Source organism: Salminus brasiliensis, chromosome 23, assembly GCF_030463535.1.
Source record: "Salminus brasiliensis chromosome 23, fSalBra1.hap2, whole genome shotgun sequence".
In the NCBI taxonomy this organism is placed as follows: domain Eukaryota; kingdom Metazoa; phylum Chordata; class Actinopteri; order Characiformes; family Bryconidae; genus Salminus; species Salminus brasiliensis.
Genome location: NC_132900.1, coordinates 13,031,858 through 13,044,782, shown reverse-complemented (window position 1 = coordinate 13,044,782; position 12,925 = coordinate 13,031,858). Strand labels below are relative to the sequence as shown.

General features: G+C 42.1%; 1 protein-coding gene across 1 annotated transcript in view; it reads right to left on the bottom strand.

Moving 5' to 3' along the window:
• LOC140546217 (uncharacterized) overlaps window positions 1-12,925 on the bottom strand; it is a 39,484-nt gene that overhangs the window by 13,821 nt on the left and 12,738 nt on the right. Inside the window, exons 18-31 of the mRNA XM_072669449.1 lie at window positions 11,314-11,574; window positions 10,470-10,730; window positions 9,894-10,151; window positions 8,729-8,992; window positions 7,723-7,983; window positions 7,204-7,464; window positions 6,186-6,449; window positions 4,656-4,919; window positions 2,800-3,069; window positions 2,358-2,627; window positions 1,943-2,203; window positions 867-1,127; window positions 370-630; window positions 16-282 (exon numbers count right to left, since the gene is read on the bottom strand). Coding sequence (XP_072525550.1) covers window positions 16-282; window positions 370-630; window positions 867-1,127; window positions 1,943-2,203; window positions 2,358-2,627; window positions 2,800-3,069; window positions 4,656-4,919; window positions 6,186-6,449; window positions 7,204-7,464; window positions 7,723-7,983; window positions 8,729-8,992; window positions 9,894-10,151; window positions 10,470-10,730; window positions 11,314-11,574 — 3,684 coding nt within the window. The remainder of the gene's footprint in view (window positions 1-15; window positions 283-369; window positions 631-866; window positions 1,128-1,942; window positions 2,204-2,357; window positions 2,628-2,799; window positions 3,070-4,655; window positions 4,920-6,185; window positions 6,450-7,203; window positions 7,465-7,722; window positions 7,984-8,728; window positions 8,993-9,893; window positions 10,152-10,469; window positions 10,731-11,313; window positions 11,575-12,925) is intronic.

Sequence of the window (12,925 nt, the reverse complement as noted above, 5' to 3'; positions counted from 1 at the left end):
CTAATCCCTTCTCACCTGTGGTCAACAGCCCACTCATGCCTGTGCTGCTGTTGCATGTGGCTCCGAGGGCCTTTACGCTCACTGTGTACGCTGCACCACACTTCAAGGAACTCAGCATACAGGAGTTGCTGGAGCTGTTTGAGCTGCAGCTAGCAAACCGCCCCTGAGATGCCACGGCAGAGACACTGTAGCCTTGTGACCCTGCGCTTGGCCCCCACGCCACCACGGCAACATCAGTCATACAGTTCAGCTCCGCGGAGATTGAAGATGGAGCACAAGGTACTGGGAGAAAAGTGAGTGGCAAGTCAGTTACAGTTTGACAGTTACAGTTACTGTTTTACTATTTAAACTTACCAACTACTAATGTACCTGAATGTACATCTGTACTGGTGCTTGGAGCGCTGGTACACTGGTAATCAGAAGCTGTGACTGAGACATGGTACAGCTGCCCACACCTGAGGCCTGTAGCATTACACTGCCCCCCAGTGGACAGGCAGGTCCCAGACAGGCCGTTAGAATCCTGCAGGGTCACTGTGTACAGGTGGGCACCCATGCTTGGAGACCATGACACAGTCACATTGTTGGTCTCGCAGTCTACAACCGACACAACGTTCTGCGGCACACACGGTACTGAAACAGCATAAATGAAACATGCAATAAAGCATTGTATTACATTTCACCCATTAACCCTCACCCCCACCCAAAATGTGGTCTATGTTCCATTTTAATGTGTGTGTACTTCCATCCTTTAGTCTATCTATTCAGATTCAGCTTTTTCATGTTTTTAAACTGAATATGTGAATGTTTTACATGCATTGATGCAAACTAGAAACCAGAAAAAACGCCAGTTAGGTGTCCTGCCTAACCTGTCTGCAGCTGAACGGGAGCGCTGCAAGCACTGGAGCAGTTGCTGTCCTTCGCCATCACTGTTACTGTGTAGGTCAGTCCGCATGCCAGAGTTGTAAGGTCACAGAAGGTGTTGACCGAAGTGCAGTTTGCAGACTGGCCACTGCTGCTGTTGGCCATAACGAAGTAACGTAGTGCCCCTTGACTGCTTTGCCAAGAAACTGTTGCTATGTTTCTGCTGCAGTTCACACTGGCTGAGAGGTTCTGAGGTACACAAGGAGCTGAAAACAATACAAAATGCAATTACATTCACAATAAACTTGATGTATGTGTCTAAAATAAAATGTTCTCAAAAAGAAATATGCATTAAAAATGCATAAAATCATGCAAATACAGGCTTCAGGTAACATTCACATTAACCATTAGAATGGGGAAAATGTGATTATTTTGTGTTGGGTAACAGCCAGTGAGCGGCGGAGAAGTCATGGGATAATTGCTAGACTGGTTGGAGCTGACTGAAGGTATGATTAATCTCAGATTAATTTCTGCTGAGGCACATTGACGGTAGGTTCAGCATTTTGGGCCAACTGCATGAACCCAACCTTCTGTCAACACTGGTGGAGGTGGTGATCGCTCATTACGAAAGTCATTACTAAAATGCTGCTTGATTCTGAATATCGTTGCTGATCATGTGCATTCCTTCATGACCGCAATTTATCCATATTTTAATGCAGGGGTGGGCAATTCCAGTTTTGTGTTTCTCCTGGTCAAGCTTAGTAGGTGTGTTAGAGCAGGCCCCTGTTCCCCATTTTTGTTCTAATGGGCTACTTCCAGCATGACAATGTGCCATATCACAAAGCAAAAGCCATCTTGAACTGGTAAAAGCAGCAGCTTTCATTGTCTATAATACTGATCATCAACCCAGCTCGTGAAGAACTAGAGTTCAACAGATTCAGTGCCTAAATTGCTACTGGTTCAACACACCTAATTTTGTTATTATAGACCTTCAAGATCTATTCAAGGAAACTCTGGAAGGCAGCATCTCCAGAAGTGGATTCATAAACATTGTTCTACATCTTCCTAATCTGCGTCATACCTGATTTTACAGGTGATCCTGTGCTGTTAGTACTGATGCAGTTGTGACCCTTTGTGGCCACCGTAACCGAATACGTCTGTCCACAGGGCAGGTTAGTGACATCACAGCTTGTGGCGCTGCTGTTGCAGCTGTATGTGAGACCATCTGAACTTTGCAGCATCGCCGAGTACGACACAGCTCCATTGGCAGGAGCCCAGCTGACACTGGCTGTGCTGTTGCGGCAGCCTATTGTGGTCTGGATTTCCTGTGCAGGGCAGGCAGCTGAGGATGGAAACAGAGAAAGTTAGCATGTTTTGTTTTGTACCCCTAACTAGTTTAAAAAACTGCTTTGGAAATCAATGGCTTTATTTAAAGGCACTTTCTCAGCAGAACTTATCCTCAGTGGGTGTCAAGACTACTATTCTTTTATACTAACCGGTGTGAGTCTGCAGTGTGTTGCTAGCTGTGCTGGTGCATTGTCCGCGTGCTGCCCTCACACTGAACGTGTACATTCGACCACACCGGAGTCCCCACACTGTGCATGACAGCGTTTGAGTGTCGTTACAGCTTAGCTGTCCTCCCTGATTGTCCACTGCAGAGACGGAGTACAGGTCCGCTCCGCTTAACCCAGCTCCTGACCAAGATGCCAGAGCTGAACCAGAGCCACAGTCCAGTGTGATGTCATTCAGAGTGGGCACACAAGAAGCTGAGACAGAGAGATTTTTGTCAATAAATACACACACATGCACTACCTGCATAAAAAAACAGCTAATAAAAAACTAAAGATGACACACTGTAACACAATATATGTGTATGACACACACACACAGATCTGTCAACAGACACTAGTTGTAAGAGTGTATAATTAGCATCCTGACCTGTAAGGAAGGAGTACACGGCACTAGGTAGACTTGTACAGTTGTCTTTAGTGGCTGTGACAGTGACATTGTACAGGGTGCCACACTGCAGGTCTGTGAGTGTACAGCTAGAACCTGTGCTATTACACTCCACTCCTATAGGAGGTGCCGTGTTGGTGATGGCCGACACGGTGTACATAGCACCCACAACGCCCAGAGAGTTCCATGACACAGATGCAGTGTTGGTGGTGCAATTAACCACAGCAGTGACAAAGCTGGGAGGACAGGGAGCTGCATGGAAATTGAGAGGCAAAGTAGTCAGCAAACATCTTACTGTATGGTATAGCACTGTATCGGATTGTATTGCAGATTACTGTATTGTGAAGCACTGTACTGGATTGTACAACATATCATATTGTGTAGTGCTGTTTTGAATTGTTTCGTAATGTATCATATTGTTTAACACTGTATTGAACTGTACTGCAGAATATCATATTAAGTATTACTTACAAACTGAATCACTGCATATTGTATTGTTAAGTATTTAAGTGGTATTGTTAAGAATAAAACCACGCTCACAAGAGGATGGACACATATATATGTATATACAGTCCCTGTATATACAGTGGCTGTTATTTCCTGGTATTTACATTTAGATGTGTTAACATATCATCAGGACATATCACCCATTGTTTGAACCCACCCATTTTTCAAGTGAGCAAAACTATTGGAAAATGTGACTGACAGGTGTTTCTTGTTGACCAGGTATTGCCGCTGATGTCAATGTTCAAACATGAAATAGCACGACTAGTCTGTTTTTAGCCTGGGTTAAAACCTATACATAAACCAGCATGAAGACCATGGAGCTGTCTATGGGAGAATGGCAAGGCTCCAAACTCCAAAAACATCAGTAAGTGACTTCACCAACGACCTCCACAGTGCAGGGGTGAATGTATCACAATCCACTGTTTGAAGAAGTCATACCACAAGATGCAAACACTCATCATTATTTACAATGTAATAATATAATAACATATTTACAGTAACGAGAGGAGACGCAAAAGTCCTGGAACACAATATTATGGACTGATGAGACCAAGATTAATCTCTGCCAAAGTGTGGAGAAAGAAAGGAACTGCTTATGATCCGAAGCATACAAGCTCATATGTGAAGCATGGTGAAGTAATGCCATGGCTTGGGTGTGCATGGTTGCTTCTGGAACAGGCTCATTAACATTTACTGATGATGTAATTAATGATGGTAGCAGCAGAATGAATTCTGAAGTGTACCGAAACATTTTGTCTGCCAATTTATGGAGAAACGCATCCAAACTAATTGGGAGGAAGTTTATCATGCAGCAAGACAATGACCCAAAGCACACGACCAACAAAACGAAGGACTTCATCAGGGAAAGAAAGCAGAAGGTTTTAGACTTGCCAAGTCAATCACCTGACCTCAGCTGAAATTCTGAACTCTTGTCTCATAATCATCTTATGATTTTAAACCCAAATGTCTTCAATGAACAACAAAAACAAAGTCATTTGCCTTGCTGTTCCAATACTTTTGGAGGGGACTGTATATTTTTGGTTTGGAGTCGGGGTCGGCTTTCCTGTGGTTTGTGCCTATGGTACTTAGGTATCGTATTGTATAGTACTACATATAATTGTATCGCAGGGTATCGTATTGTATAGTCCTATCTAATTGTATGATACTTGTATGATACTAATTGTATGATCTAATTGTATGATACTGTGACTAATTATATTACGGTGTATCAAATTGAATATTACTCAATTTAGTATAACGTATCACAGAATATCAGCTCGTCCAGTACTGAACTGAATTGCATTGTACATTACGCTGCAATTGTACCATACCTCCTTGAGCTTGCCTGGAGACGCTGTGTGAGCTATTGCAGTTTTCACCAACAGCAACCACGCTGACATCATAGGGCTGTCCACAGCTGAGACCAGGAATAAGACAGGATGTAGAAGTAGAGTCACAGCTGAGGAGTTGCCCAGGGAGTGTCACAGCTTCTGCGCGGTAGCTTAGCGCTCCTTTGCTAGGCTGCCAGGCAATGCTCAGGTTGCCTGATTGGCAGGTGAGTAGCTGGAACTGCACACTCTGAGGAGTACAGGGAGCTGAGGATAACAATTAAATTAATTTTTAAAAAAAAACATCAAAACATGTCAGCATGCCCTGTTCATTCACAGTAACAGCTCCACCATTAGATTAAATTAGATTAAATGTGTTCTGGAGCTAGAAATGTGTGCTAAGTTCAGTTTTATTCGGAAAATTGATATTTCTGAGCTGGTATTTCACCTGTTTTATGGCTGTGTGTTAAGCTCCTCCCCCCAGCACAGCCTCCTCTATAAGCTGTGACAGACACATTGTACGTCTGCCCGCATGTTAGACCGCTGATGTCACAGGAAGTGCTGCTGGTGTTGCAGGTCAGTGTCAGTCCGCTACTGGGTTCTGCGGAAGCGATGTAGTATGCCACAGTTCCACTAGATGGAGTCCAGGCAACTGAAGTTGTGTTTGAGTTGCAGGTTGACGTCACATTTAGCTCAGTGGGGCCACAGGGTGCTGAGAGAGGCCAGGATAAACCAGGAAGGAAGTTAAGGAAGATTAATAAAAATGAGAACCTCATTTGACATTGGTTTATACTTTGCAATTACAGTCATAAAGCGTCATAGATATTACCATACATATTATTCAGTCAGATGTTCTCCTAACTCAAATGTTTTAGTTCTGCTAGTTTGGTCAATGATAGAGTGTAAGTTGAGTGTAATGTTGAAATTCCCTAAATATTGTGTAGGATATTTTTATTATAGCCCCACCACCTAAATTTGTTTATTTGTTTATTCCTATCTTATGATTAAAACCTTCCCTATCACATGTCCTCAGACTGAGCCCTAGAAATTGTCTAGAAATTACACTACCTAAAAGCACAAGCACAATCCATTCTGTTCTTTCATGGACACAGAAATGTACATGGTTTAACCGCTGTAGAATGGCGCAACTGTCTAACTGCCTGCTTGTCAAGATGCAGGAAATCATATATATATATATATATATATATATATATATATATATATATATATATATATATATATATATATATATATATAAATCCCATCAACACCACAGCCCTCCATGGTCAGGAGTCTAAGAATAGGAAGACCTTCATCCATATGATAGAGGACGTTTTACCCTACAAATGAGGATAAACAGTGTAAACAAATAGAGGGGGAGGAACACAGAATAAACATCTTACTAAAGTTTGACTATGATTTTGATGTTTTTTGAAAGAACTGTTGCATTGTTAAAATGTATTGTTGACCAAACTGCAGAACTAAAATAATTTAATTCCATACGATATAGCTGTAAATTATCTGGAAATATACCTGTGTCTAGTGTGAGTGAGACATCAGAGCGGGTGGAGCAGGACTGTCTGTATCCGGTAACAGCGAGTGCATAGCGCTGTCCACACGGCAGGGTGCTGATGTTACAAGAAGATCCATTAGAAATGCAACTGAACTGCTGAGGGGTCTGGAGTGACTGAACTGTGACATTGGAAAGTTGCGTCCCATTGCCGAGCGACCAGGAGACAAGCACAGAACTGGAGCTGCAATCCAATGAGGCTTGGAGGTTGGTGCTGGGGCAGGGTGCTGGAATACAACAATAAAGTATAGGTTTATTAATGTTTTTGTTTTTCTGCATAAATTCAATCTGAAAAGAGATTAGATCTTTACTTTAAGCTCTAAAACCGGAAAAGAGATTTTAACCTAATTAAACAAAAATGCAAATGTTTATGTTTATTATTATGTTAATTTATTTATTAAGCAGAATTATTTAACATTAAATATTGACATTAAATTTGGGTTTTCACCAATCAAAGGCTGGTCTTCACCACACAGGTTTAGGAAATTGTGCCATGGTTTAAAAATTCATCAGTTGCTGTAGTTCCTAAACACTTCCACATTTCAATAATACCATAGTGGAATATCTAGGAGGGGAGAAATATCACCATCTGACTTATTGCAAGGGTGACTTTCTATTACAGTACCACACTGGAATTCAGTGAGCTCTTTAGAAAAACCCATTCTTTCGCTAAGGTGTGTACCGGCAGACCGCATGGCTAGGTGCTTATGTTTCTCCATATAGTGTATGTTTAGAGTAGAAGTATGTTTGATACATTCTGGAGAAATGGTGAATACTTCTCTTCAAATAACAAATTTCTACGATTTCCTCAGAACAACACACTTACAAGAGCCCTGACTTTTCAGCAGATGTGTAACAGTTATTTCAATTACAGCTTCTCTGCATACAATGCAGTCTCAGTCAGAACTGAGGCCATCAAAAGACCATGTAACCAAATGAAAAATGAGGGACAAATAATTCTCTTTGTAGTGGTAGTGGTACCTGCGCTGAGGGTGATGTCTTGGCTGACTGGGCTGAAGCAGCTGTTGTGTTGTGCTGTGACTCTGAAACTGTAATCCTGACCACACTGCAGGTCTCTGATAGAGCATGGTGGGTTTGTGCTGCTGCAGGATGTGTTGTAGCCTGCACTGCCCACAGCTTGCACCAAGTAGGAGGTGACACCCAGGGCTGTGTCCCAGGAGATGGAGGCAGAGTTTGATGTGCAGTTGAAACTGGCTGTTACATGAGTGGGAGAGCAGGGAGCTGGAGGAAGAACGATTGAGAGTGAGGGCAAAAGAGAGAAAAGAATGGAGAGAGAGAGGGCGAAATGGGCAAAAACAAAATCTCATAGAAGTTCCCAGAGTGTGATTTATACATAACAAAACCCATTAGCAAAGAGTAATCTTATTATTCTACCTGGACACAAATGAACACCAGCAGGCCATAGGCTGTTTTGAAGTATATTAGATGGATTTTAGGCAGGACACAACACAGCTCTACTTCTGTGTGATAGTGAGATACCTGTAATCAGCTCCACGGTGTTGCTCACTTCGCTCACACACTGGTAGTTGCGGCTGACAACAGTAACGTTGTACGTGCGGCCACAGCTCAGGCCATTGAGCACACAGCTGGTGTTGATGGAGCTGCAGGTGATGTTTCCACCCAGCATGTCCAGAGCGGTCACGCTGTAACTCTGAGCATTATCACAGGACCCCCACTGCACTGTGGCCGAGTTAGAGCTGCACTGCAGATCCACTGAGATGTTCTGGGGCTTACAGGGTGCTGAGGAGAAGGGGTTGAGATGAGTTAAGGTGTATAAACGTTATAAAGTCATGTTCCACAGAAGAGAAATGCTGAGACTGCAGAACTGGGACGTTTCACCTTGCTCAACTCATGCTGACTGAAGAAAAACACCAAAAACTAATAATGATGACAGACAAGCATCTACAGGCAGAAAAGTATCATTAATTTTTTTTTGATTCATTGATAAACTCTTCAGAGTAAACCTCCACACAGCAGGCTAGAAAAAGTAAGTAAAGCCTTGCATTTAATAACATGTAGATCCCCCTTTAGCAGCAGTCACCACCAAACATGTCCTGTAGCTGCAAATTAAATTTGCACAACATTTAGGAGGAATTTTGGACTGCTCTTCCTGCAAATGTGCTTCAGTTCATCAATATTTCTAGGATGCCTTGCATGCACAGCCTTCTGCAGGTCATGCTACTGCATTTTGGTAAGGATAAAGTCAGCACCCAGGCCCTTAGCCAAATTTAAAACACAAAACATTTTTTAACCATTCCTGAGTTAATTTACTTGAGTACTTCGGGTCATTGTCTTGTTGCATCATACACAGCATACTTGTAATAATATTACTGATAAACTGACAAGGATTTGTTGTGATATCTATTGTTCCCGTGCAATCTTGGATTCAATCAACAGCTGGGTCTGAAACTGTGTTCTATTCATTATGCCCAACAGGCGTTGTATGAATTTGCTCATTTTGTTCCTACTATTAATTTCCTCTTACCTGATTGGACCGGGCTGCCTGAGGCTTTTATGGTGCTACAGTTGCTGGATGAACTAGCCACAGTGATGTTGTAGATCTGGCCACAGTGCAGGCCCTGGATGGAGCACGAGGAAGCAGAAGAGATGTTGCAAGAAGCTTGCTGACCACTGCTGCTGGTCGCCACTGCCGTGTAGAGATCAGAGCCAGATGTGCCCTGCCACTGCACTGCAAGCTGGTTAGCAGCGCAGTCCAGGGCTGCAGTTACATTCTGTGGCAGACAGGGAGCTGGCAAGAACAAAGAGACTACAGTTAAACACTATTTAGGTATCCTGTGGTGCTATAAAAGAGTTAAAGGTCTGGGTAATTATCAACATGAAGGGCTTTGGGATGTGTCCAATTCATTAAATGCTTGGCCAACTAATGTGTTTCCACTGTAGTAGTGTACTGATCTCTTATTTGTACATGACTTGCAAATAACATGCCCACTTCACCCTTATTTACGTGTATTTTACATGTAAATTGACCTAATTTATTCAATAATGAATCAAAGCTCCCTGACATTCAAGTACAACACTAAGAAACCCTGAGATTGCTAAATATGCCATGATTGCATGCTTGATGTACATGCATTTATAGCCTACTTACTGACAAATCAGCTTTAGGACTAAAGAAGTGATCTCAATGATGAATAACAAAACTGTCAGTAAAGTTTGCATACACCTATTATATGATCAGATTGAATACACGCAAGAATAAGGACCAATGAGTCTATGCTGATGTAGAAAATAGCACAGTACTAAAATGATACTGAACTGAATACTGTCTACAACTACTCAGTCCTTTCCAGTGTCAATTATCTGTGTGTGTTCTCATTAAAAAGTGTTGTCTATGTCAATCATGTCTACACCAATGTTGGTAAAAACTGTAAATTACACTCAATGGCCACTTTTATTCCTTGTAGTTCTACCTTGCTGATGAACAGTTTTCCTATCAACACAACTGTGCTGGGAATGGACCCCTACTCAAAAAATGTCTAGTTAAAATGAGTCTTGTGGTTGGAAACTGACCAATGATAAATGGTGGGGTAGAGGGTGAGGTTATGATGAACAAATTATTCATCATAACAGATGAGCCAAAGCCTGTAATTGTAGTAATTGTGAGCTGTGGATGCTAGGCAGTCTCTCACCAGAGCGGAACTGCAGGCTGGAAGACTCAGAGCTGTTACAAACACCTGTGGAAGCTACGACCACTGCCGAGTAGCTCTGCCCGCAGTCCAGTGTGAGCACGCAAGAAGTGCCACTAGTTGAACAGGTGGAGTAATGTCCGTTCCCTGCCGTCAGTCTGGTGTTGTAGACTATGGCACCAGCAGCACTGGTCCAGGAAATGTTACCAATGTTTCTGCTACAGTCCAAAGTAGCTGACACGTTTGCTGGGGTGCATGGAGCTGTGGAAATAAGACAGGGGACAGTAAAAGTCAGCCACAATGAAACTTTTAATAAAGCTAAAGATCTGGAAAAGCTTCAGTGTGGAAAGCAAGCGTCAGAGTGTCTTAGGAACTATTTACCAATGGAAAATGAAAGAATTGATCAGAGTAATCATATTTATTGACTACACTGAAGCCCTATTCAGACTGGAGAAGTTTTACAGGACATCAGTAACATTTATTTGATCGTATAACCCACTTAAAGTAATAATGAAATTCAAATTTGAAAATAAGCAGCCACAGACTGGGCCGAACGTCAGTCATCTTATCCTTAATCACCTGTTCTTATTGCCACTGCACTGCTAGGGTCGCTGAGACAACCCAGCTTAACAGTCACCACAGTAACGGAGTAGGTTTCACCACAGTGCAAGTCTGTGAAAGAGCAGCTGGTAGAGTTTGAAGTGCAGGTGTGAGTGTGTCCATCACCAGCAGTGGCCGTGGCAGTGTAGGAATCAGCACCTATAGCTGCCACCCAAGAGGCCACACCAACATTGCCCTGACACTGCATACCCATAGTGAGGTTAGTAGGAGCACAGGGACCTGCAGACATAGAGAGGCAAAGAACAATACATTCCAGATCATTTATTTGTATTAAATTAACATTTATTTATATTGTTTTACAGGTGTAATTCTGTATGTGTATGTGTATGTGTGAGCATGTGTGTACAGGTGTACATTTGTACTTTTGTTACAGGTGTGCATCTGTACCTGCGTTACAGGTGTGGTTTTGTACTTTGGTTACAGGTGTGTATTTGTACCTGTGTACAGGTGTGTATTTGTACCTGTGTACAGGAGTGCATTTGTAACTGTGTTATGGATGGATGGATGGATGGATGGATAGATAGATAGATAGATAGATAGATAGATAGATAGATAGATAGATAGACACTTTTTTGTTCCCAAATAAAATTTAGCAGATGTGCTACAAGTGTGTATTTTGTACATGTGTGACAGGTGTCTATTTGTACCTCTGTACAGGTGTGCATCTGTACCTGTGTTACAAGTGTGCTTTTGTATATTTCCTACAGGTGTATATTTTGTACCTGTGTTACAGGTGTGCTTTTGTACCTGTGTTACAGATGTGCAATTGTACCTGTGTTACAGGTGTGTGTGTTTGTTGTACCTGCGTTAAAGGGAATTGCTGTGCTACGGACTCCCGTGCAGCTGTTTGTGTGTGGCGTCACAGTGATGTCATAGATTTGCCCACAATGCATCTGGCTGAGCTGGCAGGTGCTGGTGGTGGAGTTACACTGTTTAATGTCTCCATCGCTCCCCAGTGCCGTCACACCATACCAGCTTACACCTGTGCTGGGGGCCCAAGCAACCACTGCACTGTTGTTAGCACACTGCCACAAGGCACTCACATTCTGCGTGGCACAGGGCACTGGGGTTAAACACAGGGATTTAAAGAGTACAGATTAACGCCGATTACATTACATTTAGCAATTAAAGCCTAAATGAACAAGGCTGAAATATAAACTGCATTTAAGCACACTATTATAATCTTGCTAGTAGCACAGGAAGTAAAACCTTAATTTTTAAACTTTAAACTTTTTTTTGCCCTTCAGACAAATTATATAAAAGAAAAAGGAAATAGCACTCTGCTTATATGACTTTTACTATGCATCATATTTAATATAATGATATGGAGTTGCCTTTAAGATTTTACTCAAGTCATGTAATTTTCTGGACTATGCAGTGCACTAATTAACCACCAGGCTGAAGAAAACCTTGTAGCCGATGTGAATTACCTATTTTTGTAATTGCTCATTATTTATTTCATGTATCACATTTTTTGTTATTATTTCTACATTATTTTATGCTTTTTAAGACCATACATTATTCAGTGATCACACTCATGTTGCAGTGGTTTTAAAAACACAAATATTATAACAAATAGGATACACTTGGCTTCCAAGAGTTAAAACACATTTTAATCCAGTTCAAAATATTACCCAGAACTTGTAGTTCAACCAACATGTAAACATCTTTGCAGACAAAAGAACGGCCCTTACCTGTCTGGATTCCAGTTGGCTGACTGTAGCTGCTGTTGCAGAGATTGGACAACACTTTCACTGTGACGTTGTATGCATGACCACATCTCAAATTTGTAACAGAGCAGTTGAGCCCTGTGCTGCTGCAGGACTCACTGAACCCATCCCCTTGCAAGAGGGCAGTAAACGAGACGCTTCCATCATTACCACTCCAGCTAATGAGAGCTGTGTTGTTTTTGCAGTCATAATAGGTGTTCACCATAGAGGGAGGGCAGGGTACTGGAAAATATGACAAATATTCATTGCATTGCTTTGCTGTAACTGAAACACACTCACCATCCTCCACCTCTTACATCCACTCACTGGGTTAAAGGTTATTCAGTAGTCAAAGCTGCCCTAGAATGAAAATGTGTATTCATCTTGGCGTAGCTGAATAATGAAAGTTCGGTACAAAGAAGCGTCAAACTGTGACTCATTATATTTATACCCCCAAAATGTAAATACACCCAGCCCACTAGAGAAAGCTAAAAGTGGTGAAGCACTGTCACTTAGGGAGAAAATGGTGTAAAGCCAAGGATGTGAGCGGGTATTATACCCTCTAAAATCTAACCCCAGCTTTAACCATCTTTTCTTTCCCAGGTCCGTTCCCTCGAAAACAAACTGGAACAATTTACGCTTGAACAAACTATGCTATGCTACGTGGCTGGCACATCACATTAACATAAACCTAACGTAAGGTCA